The sequence below is a fragment of the Gymnoscopelus braueri genome, assembly GCF_963280865.1.
Source record: "Gymnoscopelus braueri genome assembly, chromosome: 3".
Lineage (NCBI taxonomy): Eukaryota > Metazoa > Chordata > Actinopteri > Myctophiformes > Myctophidae > Gymnoscopelus > Gymnoscopelus braueri.
In genome coordinates, this window is record NC_137612.1 from 22,002,014 (window position 1) to 22,024,874 (window position 22,861).

General features: G+C 42.7%; 1 protein-coding gene across 8 annotated transcripts in view; it reads right to left on the minus strand.

Annotated features, from left to right (window-relative positions):
- sox13 (SRY-box transcription factor 13) overlaps positions 1–16,724 on the minus strand; it is a 38,087-nt gene extending 21,363 nt beyond the window's left edge. For 2 of the 8 annotated variants that reach the window (XM_080423773.1, XM_080423772.1), the window contains exons 1-2: positions 11,648–11,743; positions 10,977–11,037 (exon numbers count right to left, since the gene is read on the minus strand). In XM_080423773.1, the coding sequence (XP_080279899.1) occupies positions 10,977–11,017 (41 nt within the window). In that variant the 5' untranslated portion in view covers positions 11,018–11,037; positions 11,648–11,743. Of the gene's footprint in view, positions 1–1,794; positions 1,892–10,976; positions 11,038–11,647; positions 11,788–16,458 lie in introns of those variants that run through there. The other 6 variants (XM_080423771.1, XM_080423770.1, XM_080423774.1 and 3 more) reach the window with 5 other exon arrangements.
- Positions 16,725–22,861: the final 6,137 nt, after the last annotated feature.

The window sequence follows — 22,861 nt, forward strand, 5'->3', positions numbered from 1 at the left end:
AGTCACCCAATGCAGAGGCATGCCTAGAATCTCTCTGACCCGCAGAGCTGTTGACAGCATGGAATGCATCAGGTATGTGCGTTTATGCATCTGCGTGTGCATGTTAACAGCAAAGGGCTGACTTTGGTCAGAATACACACACAGACACACTAGTGTCTTACAGTGTAGCAATCTAAACCAGTTACAGATGAGAGCATCTACGCAGAACATGTCTATGTGTTGTGTATGGAGCTTCAAAGGAATGATTTGAATACCTACACCTATATATGGTGCATATGTATCACAAGAAGATATTCCGCGACCACCTACATTGGGGAGTAATTTATATGTATGATATTTGCCGCCCGTGGCTCCCACTGTCCAAGCCATGACAACAAAACGGACCCCAGACCAGCTGTTGACAGATACAACAATTGGGCTGCTATGTCCCACCATACCCAACCTGACAGCCACATACATCTGCTCCATTACGTTGGACTGACATCTGCATTTCATTCAGAAAGGTGAACCTGTTTAGAATCTTATACTTCCAAGTAAAGTCCTCAAAAAGTGGTAAATGGGCCCAACTGAGGGGAGAGGAGTGAGTGAGTATGGAAGCGGATGGAGGGAACATGTCTATGCACACTGATAAGATCTCCTTCTTTCCTTTGAGCACCGACAACAGTGAAACCTTACACTTCCCACGACACAAGAAACACTTCACACAAAAGCTTCAGTTACCTAACAAGTTGTAACGCGTAAAAACCCAACATTTCACCCCGGGGGATTGGCAATGCAAATCCCCTTCTGTTGTTCTTCTTTTCTTTCTCTTTCTCTCCGTCTATCTCTCCTTTCTTAACCCTCCCGACAGGAGCAGTTTGTTGGGTTTTACGTCGTCTTTGTCACTTTCCAAATATTGCCCGGGGGAGAATAGCAGAGAGCACATAAAAGACAGAGAGAGAGAGAGAGAGAGAGAGAGAGAGAGAGAGAGAGAGAGAGAGACAGAGAGAGAGAGAGACAGCATGTGAGGCGAGGGTGGGGGGTGTCAGGAGCTGGTCTGTGCCAGTTCAGAGTGGCAGGATAATGTGGTCGACATCTAAAGCGATTAATCTTTTTGAGAAAAAAATAATAAGAACGTTCTCTTCATAAACCAGAAGACTGACAGCTGTAATGACATTGTCAGAGACAGAATCTGCTCGGATTCAACCCACAGTGATACATACAGAAAATGGAGGACAACAAATCTGAAAAGTATCTAAATTGTATCTTTTAACCAGTCTTCATCACCTCGCGTCCTTGACTGAAAAAACAATTTCAACATACTTCTCATTGATTTAATCATTTGGTTTGCTGAGTGGCAAAGGAAGTAGATATTAGGTTTCAATCCTGCCGTGCAGACATGTGAAGACAAGTGCAGCACCATGTATAAACAAATGTTTAGGGAAGTGTTAGCAGTATTTGCTTAGTGATGTTTGACAATGTGCATCATGTACCAACGGGTATCTGATGGTGCACAGGATTAGCCCGAGCGGATGAAATTTGTTCCAAAACAGCAGATTGGGCAGGCACAACCCATTGAATTTACCGTCAACGCAAAACTGTTTGTGATTTCTAAAAAGACAATCATTTGCACTAACTTAACTCCAATTAAGAAAATGAATCTAAACTACATACAAGGGAAAATAAATTCCATGGGATCAAAGGCAATTCGCATACTGCTACAAAAAAAAAATTACCCCCCCCCCCCCACCCCTCAAAAAGACTTTAAGGCTACGGCACCCACTGAGGGAGCTCCTCTAGGCTCTGTGAACTGACCTGAGAGTAGTGTCCGCCATGCAGGTCCACTGTTGCTCCCTCAGGAGGTCATATTCTACACCAGGACTAACTCGTTCTCTCCTGAAGTCTGTCTTCTCTACTGTCTGTTATATGAATCCTCCCCCCCATAACCCCCCCCCCCCATCTCTCTCTCAAGAGGCTGAGACAAAGGGCCTCTTCAAGCCCCACCAAATGAGGGCCTCATTTGCATAATTAGCATGTTGTTGCAGGTGACCCTCACTCCCAGCACCAATAACGATTGAGTAGCTCCGCTCGCCCCAACAGGTGTGATGGTGACATGATAACGCTATTCAGCACGGCTGCCCGCCCCTCTGTCATCCTAGCACCTTGTAACAAAGTCAGCTTTATACCTGATTAGGATTTCCTGACACCTGCCTCACACAATGACATAGGAAAGTACATAGTGTGGCTTTGGTGTAGTAGTACACATGGTAAAATCCAGTGTTGATTCAACTCTGAAGGTGAAAATATTTAACAGGGTTTTACTTTTGTACATGTTAACAGACCAGATGTTATAGTGTGGGGAGGTAGGTGGCTGAATTATTTGTGTGCGTAATTGACAAAATTATCAAATGGAGAACCCCATTGGTCTTTGGTGGTGCTACGGTGAAGCTAGCACAGAGAATGGGTTGACAACTGCTAGAATTTAATATAGCCTACTTTTTTATATAAATTAAAATTATGTTTATAGTCAGGGGATATTAAAACAATCTTGGAATAAATTCCTTACCAAAAAAAGTCTTCACCAATGTGTTTGTAAAGGTGTCTAATATAACTTGCGATAACTTGTCTGGCCTTCTGTTGCTCTCTTGTTTTGATCTCCTTCCCACCTGCCCCCCACCCTCTTCTTCTCCCCCCCCCCCTCTTCTTTCTATGGAAACTAACGTTGCGATGGGAACGATGTACAAAAAATAATTTCACCCACTTTTTTACCTTGTAAACCTGTGATGTGACAATAAAACTGATTCTGATTCTGATTCTGTCTAGTAACACATCTCACAAAGACTGAAATGCAGTCCCCCTAGGAGAATTTTTGACAGCTCCTTAAAGTTGGGGTACCCACCATAACCTTGGTTAAAAAAAAAAAAAAAAAAAAATCTAAATTCTATTCTGTTTTAAGTAGCATGTGAGGTGTCAAACTAGGGTGTTTTTATGATTCTGAATCCATTGCAAGCATTTGTTTTAAACCAAAACCACTCCTTGGGCTAAAAACGGCCCAATCTCAATGGGCTTTTTACACAAAAAGTATACCTGGAAAAGGATGGCTATGGCCGTTTTTAGCCCAAGGAGTGGTTTTGGTGCAAAACAAATGCTTGCAATGGATTCAGAATCATAAAAACATGCTACTTAAAACAGAATTAAATTTTGAATTTTGTTTTGATTTTTTTTAACCAAGGTTATGGTGGGTACCCCAACTTTAAGGAGCTGTCAAAAATTCTCTTAGGGGGACTGCATTTCAGTCTTTGTGAGATGTGTTACTAGACACCTTTACAAACACATTGGCGAAGATTTGTTTTGGTAAGGAATTTATTCCAAGATTGGAAAATATTCTGCTAATATCCCCTGACTATTAGCTGCGACAGCACAGCTAGTATAGAGCCATACCAGCTGGTCAGTCTGTGCAAGTGCAAGCCAAGGGCTGGTCACAGCTTATCACATATTATGTAGGCCTACCTGTTCAATTTGCTTGTTCAAAGCATTTCTTCTCCTTTCACAACAATTACAAGAGTCCCTCTGCCTCTCCACTCAGTACGCAGTGGATTACAATTCAAGCAACAAGCTCACAGGAAAACATCTTATATTCTTCAGCTGCAATCACACAGCAGCTAGTATAACCACTCTGTCAATCACTCAGTCAGTCGGTCTGTCTGTAATGTATGTCCAAAATGTTCAAGCTCAAACCTAGAGCTGGCCGCAGATGATTACGGATGTGCTTGCTGTTTCTCTATTGTAGTTCAGTTTGAGAAGGGGTAACTTTTGACGGCAATACAATGGAATAAAAGAGGAGAATCATCATCAACATCATATTTTCTTCCCAGTGGGTTGTTCACAAGATGTGCATGACACATCAATGCGACGTCAGCTGTACACACATGATGTTCTTAGAGTCAGGTCACGTAGGCTTTCATCCTTTCCATGGAAGGCATTATGTAGACACTGCTTTTATAGAAAAGTGAACTCAGCACAGACTGAGTCTGTCATAACCTTGTGTGCGTGTGCGTGTGCGTGTGCGTGTGTGTGTGTTGCGTGTGTGTGTGTGTGTTGCGTGTGTGTGTGTGTGTGTGCGTGTGTGTGTTGCGGCCTGGGTCTCTTTCATAAGATCTTTTATAGGAACAATTGATAAGAAACTATCATGCATGCATGCACACATGTGCGCAGAAACACACAAAGGTTTCTTGCATTACTGACTGGGCCTCATTAGAGAATATGCTCTCAGGGACCGAAGTACAAAAGCTTCAGTCTCTTCCTCGCTCCTTCCCTTCTCTTCCTCTGTTCTCTTGGCCTTTTGATGTCAAGGGTGCACCGAACGAAAGAGGTACAATATGGTCGAAATACTCTCAAACTCATCAGGAATACACATGCATGCATTATTCACAGAAAACAAGAAAAAACCTGTGAAAACAGCATGTGTGTTTGTCTGCAAGTCCTAAAAAGCACGCAGGGAGCTACAAATCTTGGTAAGGTGCTGTTCTGTATGGTCGCTGTTCTGTTCACCACACAAAGAGCAGTGTTGGGAACTCCCGTGCTGCGATTGAGTGATCAAGACATCACAAAGGCATTTTTCTTATGGCGATACCCAACAGACGCACTCCCACTGCATGTATCGAATACAAGAACGCTCACCCCAAAAGACGCTCGCCCTGGGTCAAATCCGGCGACCTCATGACAGTCGCCACCAGGTATTCCTAAACGTAACCTCAGTGAAACTATGCCTAAACCTAACCTTATTCCTAAACTTAAAGGTAGGGTAAGTGATATTTTTGGGTTAAAACAAAAAGTATTTTGTTAAAAGGTTAAAGCACTATATTCTGATAGTAATCATTGCTATAGAGTGTTTGGTCAGTAACAGGAGTCTCCCCGTCTCTCCAGCTCTTTAATAAACAGAAAATACATTTTCTGGTAGGTGTCAAAATCTCAGCCAATCAGGAGAAAGTACCCATTTTTAAGCTTCATTTTTATAGTGTTCCAGTTCCAATTTTGCCTGCTCATTTCTTAGTGTCATCACTTCCAATTTCACTTGTTTTATCTATATCCTGATTGAGTTCTCTATCCTGATTGGATAAAATTGGAAATGAAACTGAAACGAAAATGCATTTTCTGTTTTCTAAAGAGCTGAAGAGACAAAGAGACTCCTTTTACTGAATAAACACTCTATAGCAATGAGTACTATCAGAATATAGTGCTTTAACCTTTTAACAAAATACTTTTTGTTTTAACCCAAAAATATCACTTACCCTACCTTTAAGTTTAGGAATAAGGTTAGGTTTAGGCATAGTTTCACTGAGGTTACGTTTAGGAATACCTGGTGGAGGAATCATGAGGTCGCCGGATTTGACCCAGGGCGAGCGTCTTTTGGGGTGAGCGTTCTTGTTTTAACCAAAGAAAATCACTCACCCTACCTTTAACCTCAGTAAAACGAATACAAGAATACAAGAACCGCTGGGGGGCGAGTGTGTTTTGGGGCGAGCGTTCCGGTTACCCACTTACATACATACTCACGCAAATCAGTACACATCATCTCTGGAGTCATGTGATCAAGATGCATCAGTCAGATTGTTCAGATTCCCTTTAAATTGGGTATGATTGCCTTGGCAACACTTTTCTACTTATTCAGATGGGGGTTCACGGCCAAATACATCAATTTGGGTGTCCTCGACATGAAAAGGCTTGAGAACCACTGTTTTAAGCTGTCCATCTGTATTCAGGACCTAATTTAGACATGTGAATGCAATTAAGTCTTTAGAACAGAAAACTAGCAGTACTCCAGGTCCCCAGGACCAGAGATGACAGCAACAGCTATGAGAATGAAAATATCTGACACACAGACACGTACACGTACACACACACACACACTGTATCATCTGTACTTCTGTCCAAGCCTTACTTTCCATTCTTTCTGTTTCTCTCTCTCCCTCTCTCTCTCTCTCTCTCTCTCTCCCCCCCCCCTCTCTCTCTCTCTCTCTCTCTCCCTCTCTCTCTCTCAGATGTTCTCCCTCCCTTAGTCCCTTCAGTGGACTTTCTAAATAAGATGTATAAATAGGCTGATGACACAACTGCTCCCTTCACAAAGAGAGAACAGGGAGAGAAAAGAGAGGAGAACAGGACGCTGGCTTTAGTAGCGGGCCCTTTCTTCTCCTGCTTTTCAGAAACGCAGGTTAAAAAGCAGCCTCTTTCTTTTCAGGCCTCTCTCATCATCCGTCTCTCTCTCTCTCTCCCTCTCTCGCTCTCTCTCTCTGAAACAGGTCGCGCATTGTGGCGGCTAGCGAAAGGCTACTGTGGCATTTATCAGAGAGCCGGGGAGAAGGAGGAGGGGAACCTAGGACAAAACACATAGCCCAATAAAGAGATAGAACAAGGGAGGGGGAAGAAAGGATGTGTATGAAGACCACTTTTTTTTCCTCCAGAAAGACCCCCCCATCCCCTGCTCCTTCGGGCGAGCTCAGACAAAGGGGGGCCAGACTTGCACAATGTGCTCTCTGCTTCAGCCCGGCACACTTTAGATCCTCGCCCCATTCACAGCTCCTGCTTGAGAGTGCACACGTGTTCACACAATATTGTGTGTGTGTGTGTGTGTGTGTGTGTGTGGCGGGGGTCTGTTTGCCGAGGGTCTTATAGACTGAGGGGGCCAGGGCTCCAAGGCGTTGCTATGGAAACACATTTGAGCAGTAAGGAGCACAACAGGTGATTCTAAAGAAGGCCTGCTCGTCTCAGCATTGACAGTGTGTGTGTGTGCGTGCGTGTGCGTGTGTGTGCGCGCGTGCGGCTATAGTTGCCTGTGTTACAAAGAACTCTGCTAAATATCTTAATCAGTTCCAATGAACAGAGGTTATAACTAAATAGTTGGGCTCTGACCACAGTATAGTGACACAACATCTCATCCTCATGGCATGTGTCTGTAGACCCGTTTCATCTGGGTGCCAACCAGAAACGTCTAAACAAGACATGCCAGTCTTCTGATGACGTCTTAGCCTTAGGGCATGTCAAGAACTTCACTCAAAAACGATCAACTGAAGCATCCCAACTTCTACCCCGCCAGGAACCCAGTAGGGAAGTGTGCGCAGCTAGGCAACTAGTCTATTAAACGGTAGTGCCCCCACTAAACGTTTTACTAATTCATTATTTAGTATAATAGTAACACCCAGTGTTTTTGAAATAATCGCTCCGAAATCAATCATGCTGATTTGTAATGTGGTTTCTGCCTCACGATTAGGCCTACATTTGGGGGGAAAAACTACTATCTTCCCAACGTAAATAGTAAATACAACCAACATGCATGGATAATGGAGATGCTGGTGTACAGGTCCATTCAGTGAAGTTAACCATGGTTTTCCCTCTTTGGATTTCATGTGAGAATTGTGGAGCCTAATCTATGTATCATCACAAAATGCCCCACTTTTCTGTGGCATTTAAAAAGATGGAATATTATATGAAGTATTTCCAAATGGCTCTTATATTCTTTAATAGTACGGCCATGGCAAGAATTAAAAATACACTTAAGCGTTGCGGCAACGATGCCTTCGTCAGGGTGACTGGTCTTGGTCTTGACCTCTTCCCTTTTTTGCCATTTAATTTTGTCACCCATTTGTACCAAAGAGAACCTTTCTCTCTTTCTTTCACATGGCTCTTAAATTAATTGGCCTTATAGATCAAATTTGCTCAATTTGGGCTGTTTTCTGACTGTTCCCTTAATTGTTGGACTACCAGTAGTCATTTAATTGGTTACATCATTTAAATGTCACTGTGCACATTGTTAGAACCCAGTGATTCTTATCTAAAACCTCTCTCTGATAACTTGAGTGGTAACCACATGAAACCTAGCGTCCCTATTCCGGGGCGAACATTTGGCAAAAATACAAGCTCACAACACGTCACGTTGCGATGCGTTGTGAAGATCGGCTATTTTCAGCGAAGTGATTTGTTGTAGAGGGAAAAGAGGAGAAGACCAAGTATAGAGCCCTGGGAGACCCCAGTCAATGAAGTATATATAGTTTGAGTGGTTAACTGTTGAGGGATGACATGAGATTACACACAGCCCAACACAATTGTTTAATTTATTTTCCCAGAAACCTCACTCAGAAAGTAACTCCACTTAATTTTGTTTTCTTTTTGGTTATTTATTTATCAGTGTATTTAAAAATATATATATTATTACCCATCATTTTAGTAATATTATGATTTATGTAATGTTGGGGGGGTTGCACCTATGTTAACTGAAAAAGAAAAATATTCTGTTTCTTTATGTATGTCATTTCCACCTTGCTCTGAATAAAAATCTATCAAATGTATCTATCAAAAAGTTCTGATTCTGTAAGTCGATTCACTCAGATGTCATGTATCAAACAACCACTTCTTATTTCTACCAATGCATGACAGCAGTTAGGCAGTAGCCTATTAAGACGACTGTAAATAAATTGCAAGTAAACATGACATAGATACTCCAGAAGACTATAGTAAAATCCCACATATGCGGCACATCACAAGTTACGGGGGTGAAGATTCATCTGCAATCATATTACACCTCAGCTAAAATAAAATAAACGAGTGGAAAGCATCAAACAGTGAACATGTGGACAGAGGTCTTTGTGTGAATATACAGTACAGACCAAAGGCTGTCAACAGCATGCCAAACCGCGGCGCGATTACTGGACAGCAAATAAGAGGAAGTAAAGCAAATAACGAATTTTAGGGTTTGCAACCGACACATCTCGTCCCCTTAAACGGTCATCCAACACAAGACAGTGGCTATACAACGCCACGCATCCATTCATATCCCTGATTTATGGCTGTTCCACTGCCATGTAGATCAATTTGAGTTATTTAATAAAAAGTTAACTTAGGAACTTACTTTGGAACTTATTACTTTAAATGCAGTCACCTGAGGGAGGGAAGCGTGTGAAATCCTTCCCAGCGATTATCTCATTTAGCATCTCAGGCTGATTTTCAATATGTGGGAGAGACACATCCAAGCTGGCACAGATGAGAGAAGTGCACAGCATGCATTCTTCTACCCCCCCCCCCCCCCCCCTGGTTAATTTACATTAGGCCTCATTATTTAAATAGAGGTGTTGGAGATAACAGAGCACAGTGATGGAGAGATAACTTGGACCGTCAGGCAAGACATGATAGCGTAGCACACTCTTTTCAGGAAATAATCACACAAGATATCATTATTGTCTATGCCAAAAATGGAAAAAGTTGACATTTTCCAATTACTTCCTCCCTCTGAGGAGGTGTCCCCAACTAGGTTGAAGCCCTCTATTTCTCCAAATAAATAGTAGTAGATGTGTCACAAGGACCATAATGTAAAGTCATTCTAAAGTTCAGTTCATTGTGTGTACCTAATTTTCTTTGCTTCAAAGTTAGATTTATTCAATCCTGATAAATGAATCAATCGAAAATAAATGATGATATGCCCAATCGTATCTAATGGCTTTGTTTGTAAATCTCATAGTTCAAGTAACTGCAGTGTGTGGAGGCTTGTTTTCTATTCCCTCCACTATTAAGTTAAATATTGTTCCCAAAGTTGTAAAGCAAACAACCAGCTTTTACAAAGTGGACACATAATGCTTCTACTGTCGCTTTAGATTTCACAGATTTTCAAAAGAAATGCAAATCATGCCACAGGACTGCTGCGGCATAAACAAATGGTCTCTCTGGTCATTTGCAACTGACTGACCACACATGCACGTACGTTTGCTAGCGTGAGCGCACACACACACACACACACACACACACACACACACACACACACACACACACACACACACACACACACACACGGGTCTAATAAGGGAAGTCTTGTGATGAAGAATTGAGTTAAAAGGGTACCAATGAAAACAGTGCTGTGTTGTTTGCTTGGCAAAAAGTATGTAAATTAACCAGGAAACTAGTATGTTTTTATTTGTGCGAACGGAGTTGATCTATCAATAGAGCGGTTGTGAATTCTCTCGATCTGTAGGAAATTAAACAAATTCACTGGACAGAGCGTGGCAACAGGCCGATAAATGCCTTGGATTGAGTCGAACAAACAAAAAACATCTGTCTTTCTGCCTCTCTGTCTGAGTCCCATAGCCATCCATATCTTCCCTCGTGGTTATAGATTAATGTCGCTTATTTCGAGGAAAGCTAAACTCTCAAAAGTGTTATCATAGTAGCGTGTGGAGTAAAATCTGAAATGGTAAAATGTGTGTACATCTGGTCAATTTGCATATTAATCATTTATTCAGCAAATAATTATTCATTAGCCTGTACATAATCTTGGATTATTATTATACACCGACTTGGCATATTTGAAATGCTATTATATACACAGCATAACAGTACATTATACACAATGTCCATATGCTGTATCTCTGGACATATACTGTATACTATTCTGTAGGTACTTTGTAATAGAGTAAAATAATATTTGTGCTACTTTGCACTCTGCACAATCTGTACATTCATTTAGGAACTACACAGATTAATATTGCAGAAACTGCACATCATTTACTGTTTTTTTTATCCTATATTATGTCATCTGAATGTTTTGAGTTTGGACTTTTAATTATTTATTTCGCTTTTTCTGAATTGATTTGAGTCTTGTGTATTTTGATGGTATAGAAGTAAAAAATAGCAGATTTGATGCGTTGTGAGCTTGCAGATCAGCTGCTTTCAGTGTTATACAATGGATTATAACTAAGCCATATCCAGCAACCGTCTGGTGTAATGAACAAATTTGCCATTGGGCATCATTAATGTTTTATCTTATCTCATGAACCGCTTTTAAGACGCAGAATTAGTGATGTATTTTCTGTGATGAGAACCCGCGTGGGAATGGACATAAGACTTAAAAGGTTAAATTCCACTGTCTGAGCGATTTTACGCAAACAATAGAACATGCAGACAACTCATTCTCCTCAACAAAAGATTCACCTTTAACTGTATTTAATGAAACACACCTTGGTCCTGTATGAGCTTGTATTCTGTCACGGCGCGCCATCTCATTGTGCGCTTGCACGCCTGCTTTTCTCACACACACACACACACACACACAAATGACAGAAAGAACAGAAAAGTCCATACTTGTGTGGTCTACAAAGGGCCCAGAACCCGCTCAGTATTGCCAAGTGAGGCAGTGCAGTGTTCAGAGACACTTCAGTTCTTTCTTGTTCAGACTGATTCACAGGCCTTGATAAATAGGCTGATACAGCAGAAAACACAGACAAGGATTGGTGCTCTGTACTGTACTGTATCCTTGGATGCAAATTCATACCTGTAGAATTATACAGGTTGTAAAGCCTGGCTTGGCTAAAACCAGTATAGCACAGAAAGTACTGAGACCCTGAAACTGTGATTTAGTCTCAGCTTCCTCTATGACCAACCATTACATTGAAAAGGAATATAATAGAAAAGATTTGCCTCCATGTTTAAATTATATTAGGGTTAGGGTTCAAATAATTGTCATTTTACATCAGATGCTATTGAGATAAACGCTGCAATAGATTTAGTATTTCACATGGAAAGAGTACGAATATCTTGTCTGAGTGATCAATCAACTCAACCAATTACGCTACTGAATCAGTTTTAACAAGCAAGAGGTGGACAAGCTCTGAGTATGCAGGGCTCTTACCTTAAAGTGTGCGAAGATGCTTTTACAGGACAGTGTATTTGACTTTGTCCTCTGCGTTCTATGTGTCTAGATGTTGTCTTTCTTCTGTGTCCTCTTTCTGCTTGTGTCTCTCAGAGGACGGCCCGTAGGCAGTATTAGACCTCCACTTTGTCACCCCCGCCCACAAGGAAAGAGATAACGTGCGTGCGTGCGTGCGTGCGTGCGTGCGTGCGTGCGTGCGTGCATGCGTGCGTGCGTGCGTGCATGCATGCTTGCTTGTGTGCATTTGTGCGTGCGTGCGTGCATGCAGGTCTACATTTGTGTGAACAAAAACATTTCTTCCAATGTAACAGTCATGTTTCTTCCACTACGTAACAGGTGAAACACTGTCAAAAGTGCCATGAAGAGAAATCACGAAAAGATGACAGGGTGGTAGCAATTGAGGGTTCTCGATTACAGACAACTACGTTACAGATGATTTAAAAAGAATCAGAGCAGACTTATGACGACGATAAGATACGATCACAGCTTTATTGATCCCCGAGGGAGATTTTCATTGGTTACTGCAGCCAGGAATAGGAAGGTGATAGGACTACAACAGAACGAAAGGTTTAGCTGCACAATATGAAGTACACAAGGCTAAGCAAAACAATATTAGACAAACCATTGAAATCTCAACTTTCAAAAACAGAAGAACTACTTAGCATCTCTCCATCTCTTTCTCACCTTGCATCCTCCAACCACACCTGAGAGAGCATACTTTAACATTTCCTTTCAGGACTTCTCCCTGGCTCATAAAAGATTACAGAAGTGCTCAGTGGCTGAGGACATTTTATTTACCGAGTGCTAAATAAACTCTCAGGGAATCTGTCTCTGTGACACAGCGGCAGAGATACGCTATTAACAACTTATAGAGTGTCACTGTGTGTGTGCTGATGCAACACAGTACAGGGACAACAGGATCTCCCACACAGTGCAAAGAGATGGTGCAACGCACAACACAAAGTAGGCCACACAAAACAAATGACCCTACATTCTTGTGCAGTTTTCCAACAACTAGGAGTATGTTCAAACAACGGGACACACAGCCTTGGTTGCTGATGTCAAATGAAGTGTTGTGAGTGAGCAACAATTGAATGACGCCGTGTCAAAAAGAAAACAAGCAGGCACACAGAAAGAAACGAGAGAAAGTTACACAGAGTTGTATAGACAAGTACTACAAGACTGTGCCAAAACAATAAAAGCAAGGCTGCCAACATTTGAGCATTGTCTGTCAGTGACCAAACTATGTTTTCCTCAAGTACTTTTCCAGTTAAGAGTCCTTGATTTGGTTTCACGGTGGACACCAAAGAATCATTTAATGTTTAAAGGGATGGCATATTCTCCCTATCATATTGCGTGATTACATACACACACTAAGCTAAAGGAGAGCAGGAGGAATATGCGTAAACATGTGCACACATGTGTGTGTGTGTGTGTGCGCGTGTGCACACACACACACAATTCTCCATTGTGGTTTGTGTCTGTGGAGTCTCAGTTCAATAGGATACTGAGAACAATGTCCAGAGCCATATAGGAGGTCAGGGGGAGAGAAGAAAAGCTTTGTCCTGCCCTGCTGCCCTTATGGACATGTCTGATGTATAGGAAATTGTGCACAACACACACACACACACACACACACACACAGACACACAGACACACAGACACACACACAGACACACACAGACACACACACACACACACACGTCAATATATCCTGACACATGTACAACTACAACACATTCAGACACACACACACACAAAGCTGTCAATACACATGCACACGCGTACAAATTAGAAAGCAAAGGGGTAAAACGTAAGACTGATAACACACAAAGCACACCAAGTCTCACTGAGGTATGACGGCAAGAGAACAATGTGGCATTTCAACTGTCACTACGGCTCCTGGTGCACCTGAACAAGAAAGCAGGACAGAATGACAGAAAGAAGGAGTGGGAAAACAGAAAGAAAGACAGAGACAAAGGGAGAGAGAGGGAGGAAGAGGGAGAGAGAGAGAACCCAGGTCACCTCTCCCCCTCGAACCCATTCACCTAGAAAGACAAAGCTCCAGAGAAGATAGAGAGAAAGAGATGGGGGGGTTGAGAGGTTAAAACGTCAAGGCACTCCTTGAGATTATATGCACACATAGCCCTCCATGTAGGTGCATGCAGGTGTGTGTGTGCGTGCGTGCGTGCGTGCGTGCGTGCGTGCGTGCGTGCGTGCGTGCGTGCGTGCGTGCGTATGCGTGTGTGTGCGTGCGTGTGTGTGTATGCATGCGTGTGCATGCGCATGAATGAGTGATATAGAGTGAGTGAGACAGAAAGACAGAATATATGTGTGAGACTGGACAGAAGCCACTAGCCAGGTGAGCAATGTAGATCAGTGGCTCTCAAACTTTTTCATGTCAAAATTATATGTATTTGGCCACGGACCACCATCTCAAAATATTTTGTTCCAGCGACCCCCAGAAGCAAAGATTTGACTTACAAATGCTTGCTTAAAAATATATATATTCAAAGGTTTGCAAAAATGTTCATGATTTTTAAAAATAGCAGATCTACAAGCTCATAGCACTCTATGCCACGCTATGAGCTTGTATATCTGCTATTTTTGAATAGCCAAAGTATAAAAGGTTAAAATTATTGTGATGCTATATTCACCCCCCCCCCCCCCCCCCCCCAAGGACCCCACTTTGAGAATCAATGGTGTAGATCATTGTGGCGGAATGGAGGCAAGGACAGGTAGGTGGACATGGAAGTCATAGGCCTCTCCATGTTGCTCTGGTCCTTCTCCCTGCCTCTCAGCTCCACACACTCCACATGGGAACATGAACATCATCAGTGAGATTTGTTCAGCCTGATTCATACCCTGATTTATTATTTTTGGCACAAGTTGCACTTACGTCAACGTAATAGGTTTGCCGTTATATGCCCATCATGTGTGAGTGACTGTATGTATGTATGTATGTATGTGTGTATGTATGTATGTATGTATGTGTGTATGTGTATGTGTGTATGTATGTGTGTGTGTGTGTGGCCCTGACAAAATGTGCACAATATAGTTCACAACTGTGCACGCACTCACAGTTCTGACACCCATTAATAGGGCCAATTTTAGCATCCTTCTCAGCTACCCAACAAAGACACACCAAATGAAAGAAAGAAAGAAAGAAAGAAAGAAAGAAACGAAGAAGGGATGTAACAAAAAGCGAGGGGGGGAGAAAGGAAGAAAAGCGGGTTAGGAAAGAAAAGAGATTGACAGAGAGAAAGGTCAGGGACTCCCCACTGAGGACAGCTTTGTATGCAGCCAGTCACTGTAAAGACACACAGAAGAAGACGCGCACGCTCATGCGCACACGCAGGCGGTGTCAAAATCCAGAAATTCGCCTGTTCAATAACTAACTCCCCACTGTTTGACAATGGCCTGCTGACTTCTCTGGGCCACATGCATTGTCTCCGCATTGTCATCTGTTGGCTGTCAATCAGCCAGTCAACTTTGCAATGTAAGAAGTAGGCTATGATCCAAAAAGACAAAAGTAAGAGACGTTATTTCTCTGCGCCTAATTTACTCACTTCTAAACACTTTTAGACCATGGGACTTTAACAGGGGGTCCGGGACGCCCAAAGGGGTCCTCAGAGTAACAACAGAGGGTCCGCCAAATCTTTGTGTGATGGGGAACATTAGCCGAAAATAGTAGATCCACAAGTTCTGTGAGCTTGTAGATCGGCTATTTTCTGAGAGTTGGTGTAGAGGGAAAAAGAAAAAGCCAACGGTCAAGATGACCAAATATTGAGGATTTAAAAAGGTTACACATTAACACGAATCCAATATATTAATAGAAAAGATAATGTATGTCAAACAAGTAGTATATGAACCTAATCTATGAAATCTATGAAGAAATGTAATCTGCAACACAATATTATTCAATATGTCTCTCTCTCTAATAAGGGGTCCTTGGTCTGAAGACCCCTGTTTTAGACATTTCGTCAGGAACGCTGTGCATACAACTTTAGTCAGTGTTTAACAGAGTGTTGAAACCCCTGCTATCGCGAACGTTAACACTTGTGTCTATTCTTGGGGAACTTGATTATACACACACTCAATTTGCATCTGCAGGACTGACATCATCTGATCATCATCTCTCTGGCAGTTAATTGTTGGAGCTGCCTGCCATGATGCAATAATAATCAGCCTACAGTTGCTGTTAAGATATAAAGAAAAAAACAGATCACTTATTATATATTTCTCCTGGTAAAGGTAATCTAATAATGACATGGCCAGAATGTGAACTTTTTATGAGGCTTTTTTTTTTGGAGACTTGTGATCAATAATTATAATAAAGCGCACAGTGTCCAGTGTTGCCAAATTTTGCGAGAGAAACAAGCAACCCGGTCTAGGAAAACGAGCCCAAAAGAAGCAACTAGGCCACATAATGAGCACTTTAAACCGATATACAAGCTCACAACGCGTCACATCGCGACGCGTTGTGAGCTTGTAGATCTGCTATTTTCAAAAACTCTTACTATAAAATGTGGAATATTTGGAATATTTTTTGAAACATTCTAACATCACAAATGTTCCCTGGGCACCAAACACTTCCATGAACATATTTGGGAAACACTGGTTTAAATCATAATTTGAAAAATTTAGGAAGCTAGCCTAAATAAGCAAGTACACTTTAGAAACAAGCCCCAAAAAAACGCAAACCAATTTTTACAAGCAACTTTGCAGAAAAACAAGCCCAAAGTCGCTTATAATAAGCCGACATGGCAACAATGACATCTTCTACTCACCACTCTTGGTGCGCCCCGGGCGCTCCAAAACTTCCGTCCCCTCTCACGGTTAATAGCTCACCGCATGCAAAGCACGGCGGTTTATTTAGGCAGATGCTCGGCAGATCAGTGGATTTTGTCCTGCTACTGTCTGCTGGGTGGTGACAGACAGGGGAAAGGGCTGAAGAAGCGTGTTATTTACTATGTTGTCCTGCGCTGGGCTGCTATGCTGTGGGTAAATAAAGCTCCTCTCTGTCGCCGCTCCTCTCTCCCGATGACTTTCTGGTGTTTTGTTTCCAGCATTCACACTCCCTGGCGAAGCTCACCTCCCACTTAAAGGGAGAGGACTCCTTTTCGCCTGTAGTCACACCATGAGTCACACACACACACACGCACGCACACACACATGCATGTGCACGCACGCGCGCGCACACACACACACACATACGCACGCGCGCGCACACACACACACACACACACACACACACACACACACACACACACACACACACACACACACACACAGTGACGTGTGTGTCTTTAGGAGGGACTCACGAGTCACTGGACGCCGGGCCACTTGCCAATACCTATTTGCCCCAGAGACGAGCGCTTCGTCTCATTCGATTGTTACACTTGTCAATAAGTTGATCTGCCTTCACACACACATGCATGCGCATTGCGCACGCATGCACTCACGCACGCATGCACATGCACACTTTATTACAGACCAATGCACCTGTATTATTCTCTTTTTGCTACTCAAGAAGAATTCATAAGAATCAAGAAGGATTGTATATCACTGACTCATACAGGTAGCGAAATGTTTTGGCTGATATTCTTCCTATGCTTTGTCATTGTTTTGTTTTATCTGTTTTTATCTGCTACTACTACCAAGTTGAGTCAGGACCCCAAACCAAATAATTTGACTCTTCTGTAGGCTACTTGCACATAACACTTCAGGCCTGTGGTGGCCGTAAATGAAAGTCCCTTGTAAGTTTACTTTGCAGCATTCTCTGTGTGGCAGTGGCCCGGCGGCAGCAGTAGTTCCACACATGCGCAGTTTGATCATCCCATAGCTTGCAGGGCTGTAACCATGGCGAGGATAGATCCCATAGGCCGAACTCCAAATCGCCGGCGTTTACATAAAAACGCTAATAAACAGTTTACATTTTGGGAAAGTGAAAAACGGGAGTCAACATTTTGTGCATTTGCTAATGATCGATGCTCGTGTGCAAATTCAGATCAATTGCTCCAGCCATTGAGGAGAACCGGGGCAGATAGACAGGCTTTGATGACAGAGGTTTCCATGTAGGATATGTAGGATGTAACAATAACAATCTTGAAATCTTGAAATCTTGAACACACACACACACACACACACACACACACACACACACACACACACACACACACAGTTCTAGTGTGCAATTCTATGACACCGTTTTTACATATCTTCTCCACTTTACAATATAGCACAAAAAGAAAATGAACAAGATGATGAAAGAGAAAAGTCCCAGCTGAACTAGGGTGAAGATGTCAGAGAGAGAGAGGGAGGAGAGAGAGGGAGAGAGGAGGAGCAGTAGCATGGGAGTGAAAGAACTATAGCTCAATCTAGAGAAGGGGAACAAGCGAAGTCATAGTACTGTCATTGGGAGGTGAAGATAAAGAGAAGCAGTGCTCTGCGGGAAAAGAGTCATAGCAAGGGAGACAGGGAGAGAGAGAGAGAGGCTAGCAGCACTGGGAGCTGATGTGCCATTTCTAATCCCTCCTGTTCGTGGCTTTGTGCTGCGGCCCAGCAGGAAGTGGGAGCTGGGCAGACAACAATTAACAAAAGAGCTGTGAAGAGTACAATTAGCCATCAATGGCCAACCACGGGCCTTTGTGCCTGTCACCATGGAGACGGCACAACACCACTGTTCCGGGATTACAAAACCCTTCTCTCTACTTCTCCTTTTCACTCCCCTTTTCTTTTCTGTCTCTCTCCCTCTCTTTTCTTTTTTCTTCTCTCCCTCTCTCTGTCCCTCTCACACTCCCCTTTTTTAACCATTCCTTTTTTCTTATCTTTTTTTACTTTCTTCTGTCTTCTGCCTTTCATTCAAACTCATTTTCTTTTATTCTCTCTCTCCCCACCCCCCTCCCTTTTAGCCTTTCCCTTTTTCTTCTGTTTTTCAAGCTCATTCTCTTTTTTTCCGGTCTCTCCACTTCATCTTTTCAGCCTCACAGTGGCAGACGTGCATGCACATGTGCATGTACGCACACATGCACACACACACCCGCACGCCTCAGAATCGGCTACCTTTATTCCCTCTGCTGCCTTTCAGGTCATGCACCTTTGTCTGCATTGATGAAGCCAAAGCCAAGCCATACTGAGCTGCGCCAAGTCTGTTTGGTCTGTTTATTTGATAGCACTGGGCTTAGGTGCACTCACTGACTCGAGACTAATTTATACCTCATCACACAACTGCGTCTGTCACTGTAAATAAATACTATTTACAGCGATCAACACGGTCAAGGTAACAAAGTATACGTATATTCTGCATCACTGCTCAGCATTAGCTATGTGTTGTCGGGGCAACCACAGGCTACAACCATGTCATTGTACAACGTGAAGTTTGTGTGGCTCATGGGAGGCCACTAGCCAATATAGTTGTTTTAGCATGGGCCCAGTACTGGCATTCATGGGCACTACAGCAATGATCCCCCTGGCAGCAGTGGCAGTTGTGGTGGGCTGTTTTGCCATGCATCAGCAACCTCACCTATACACATATAATGTCTTAACTAACGAAACCTCAACTGAAGTCAATTACCCGCACTCAGTTCCTGTGCGCCTCTCTTCTGAGGTTGTCAGTTCCTGGATGGTAGAGATTGGAATCAGAGCACTCGGTTGCTTTTTCTCTCCCCCTCGCCCATTAGATGCCTATCTGCTGGGGCCCACAGCACACTCACCCTGCGTGCCACTCTGCTTTCTTTCTGCCCCCCTTTTCTCTCTGTCTCATTCTCTGTCACTATCCCTTTGACCCCCTGTCCCACTCAAACTCTGTCTCTCTCCTTTTCTCCATCTCCCTACCTCCTTGTCTTTTTCCACAACCCCTCTGTCCGTCTCTATCTCTCTCTCCCTTCCTCTCTCTCATACATTCTCAACCTCTCCCTGGCTTTATTACTCCCTTCCTCTTGGTCTCTCTCTGTCTCACGCGGTCTCTGTCACTTTGTCTTTCGCACTCTCCTCACTGTTTGTCCCTCTCTCATTCTTTCACTCACAAACACGTCCTCGTTAACACTCTACACTCTTTTACACAGCAAGTCCCAACATAAGACAAGATTCTAGAAGATTAACGCATTGCGCCGAGTTAGAGATAAGAATACAAGAGATGATACAAATTAATACAATGCTAGTTAAAATATGTACGAAATAAGTTACAGTATACCTTCAATATGCCAATACACAGTTTCTTTCTGCTAGGAATAATTATAGGACAATATTTTGAAGATGTTTGCAGATCACACTTTGATCACGGCATGAGAGTACGTACAGTATACATGATGTGCAAAATTGGCATTCTCCATGATCAGATTTATAGAGTAGATATGCAAATGGCAGTCAAGGTTTAAATAAAAACAACTGCAAAAACAATGAAGATTTATTGTCTTAGTGAATATGTTTCAAAAAGTGGTACATGGTTGTGTATAGCCATATGAACTATTTCTTTCTCCTATTTAAGAGATGCCTAAAACAGTCGTCATCTACTATATTTACCTCTAAGAAAGACACAGCTGACTGAGAGAGGATGGTACACAGATGTTCGTCAGTGCTGATATCTGGGATACACTGGCCTAAGAAATAAGCAGACCTTAGCTATGTTTCTGCAACTATTGGTGTAACACTCAGATTTAGTATCTTATGACTGCAAATAAGAATCTTTATTCATATGATCAGGTCACAAGGCGAGAGGGTTTAATTCCAGCATGAGATAGCCCTTTCAGTTCAGTTCATTCATTCAGTGATTACTTCACCGGTAGAACGGAATTTTGTTGTTTTTTTGCAGTCAGGGTCAAGTTCAGATTAAACCAACAGAATACACAGTCATCATAAAAAAAACTCCATAACAGCAAACAAAATACACAACAACAAATGGAGTACACAGTCATAATGGTGGAAGACTAGTTGCCTTTGTATTCAGTTGATGACCACAGAGACAAGGTAGTCTTTACTTGAAGGCTTACTTCACTGTAGCACGCCACCCTATCCTCGCAAAAAAGCTGATTTCGTTTTTTTCTAAACACCTTTAAAATAAAGATCAAAGCTGGGACTGACTTGTCTTATCCATGTAATAGCCTATTACTTGCCACGCTGATTAACCTACTATGACTATTCTTGTTTGATAAATTCAGGTTACCCAACCACTGAACCATGCAAAACAGTTTAAACATCAAACATCAATAAAAGTTTACAAACTAGGTGAAACTTAGCATACGGCTACCAGCTGGACTGGACCGTGTATGGGCAGTGCGCAAAATTCTGGGCAATTTCTTAGAGGGATAGTCATTGGTAGTGCCTTGTGCAGTGAAACGGTCAATCACACATTGTATGCCTCCAGGTAGAGCAAAAGTCATAACAAACATTTGGATGTGTATTATCCTGAACCTTGAGCACCACTCTCCAGATGAAAGGCCTCTTTTACTTTAGATAGGACTTCAAGGGGTTTAAGGGGCCAAAATTGGAGTGGTTAGTGGTTACTTGAGGTTTTCACCGTGCACGGCTGTGTCAGTGCTCAGGCAGCCTAAAAACCACTGCCATGCACCACATGGAAGTTTAACCACTCCAAACAAACAATGACTGTCCACACTTCTCCTACAGTATGTGCCTGCAAGCTCTAGTCTTGGGCAGTCTGCAGATCCGACTCATATCAGTGAGTTGCGATGCAACCATAGAGTTAAAAATAATAGAGAGGGCACCGGATATCGCCTCCCATCCACTTGCATTGAGTTGCTCACCCAGCGCATGGGCTCAATTGAACCCTTCTTCCGGGTTGGAAACGTATTGGAAAATGTGATGGGCGCGGCCTATTTGGGGCTCCAGTGACGTCACTGAAGCCCCATGGGCTCGTTCACATACATTGGCCACACCTGCAATACCTCAAATGGCCAGCATGTTCAATTGGCTTCAATGAAACCACTGGGTTCTGGGGGCTTGGATGCAACCCATACTCTGCTCACTACATCCCACAGCCTGGAGAGACGATTGATATGCGCCCATAGCCTGGAGGGACAATTGCACTGAGATTGACTAGTCCGTTGTTAGGCCAACCGACCAACCGATTCTGGCCGCTGCCATAAGCAACATAAGCGGTCGCTTAGGGCCACAACCACTAGGGGGCCACAAAAAGAAAAAAAGAAAAAGGAAAAAAAAAAGCATTTTTTTATTTTTATCTCATATCTTTCATATTGTAATTATGTCATGTATCTCCTATCCAACAACTAGTGTTATTATTTTAGTGTGCAATACAAAATGACAATGATTTTATAATGGGGGTGTTTGGGGGGGGGGGGGGCACCAAAAAAAATCTTGCTTAGGGCCACGAAAATCCTAGGGCCGGCCCTGTCTGTAACTGTAACAGTCAGTCAGTCAGTCAGTCAGTCAGTCAGCATGTCCGTCTATTGGGCTCGCCCAGCTGGTCCAGTCAAAAAAAAAGTGTAAACGTATAAACTCCTACCCCCCTTTTGCCAATGCAGACTCTATCAACTCATAATTATCACAATTGAATACACAACAACAAAAAATTCTACTGCATGTGAAAAAAAATACTTGACCAATTTAAACCCTGCATCCCGTTGACTGTCCCCACTGCCCACTCCACACCCAACACTCTAACTGAAAAGTGGCGATCCATAGGCCCACGACCGGCCACACTGCAACTCGTTGGGAGCCTGCAGATCTTCCACTCCCCACCTGGCGCCAGCCCTAGAACGTGGACACCAGGGCTCAAGCGGTCAACACAGTCCCTCCTCATCCAAATACCTCTTAAATATCATCTTTTTATATGCCTTCTTAGAAAAAAATCACATTTGGACCTTGTTTTAAGTCCACACTCGCTCAGTCCATACCACAAATTCACTCCATAAACTGAAATGCACATACTCTTCAATGTTAAACTACACTACTACTACTGGAGTTCATTTTCCTCAGGAAGGAGAAATTAGTTGGACCTTTCTTGAAATGTCTTTATTGTCTTTATTATCAAGAACTGCTTCATGGTAATTATAGTTATCCACCAGTTTGATATCAGCACTTAGTTTCTTGACGGTAAGATTATGGCTAGATTGATATTTATTCAAATCAAAAATGGCTTTTTTTCATGTTTTTGCAACTTATTATCAGACCATGACACAAACGGATCCACTGTTGACAAAATAATTGTTATGAAAG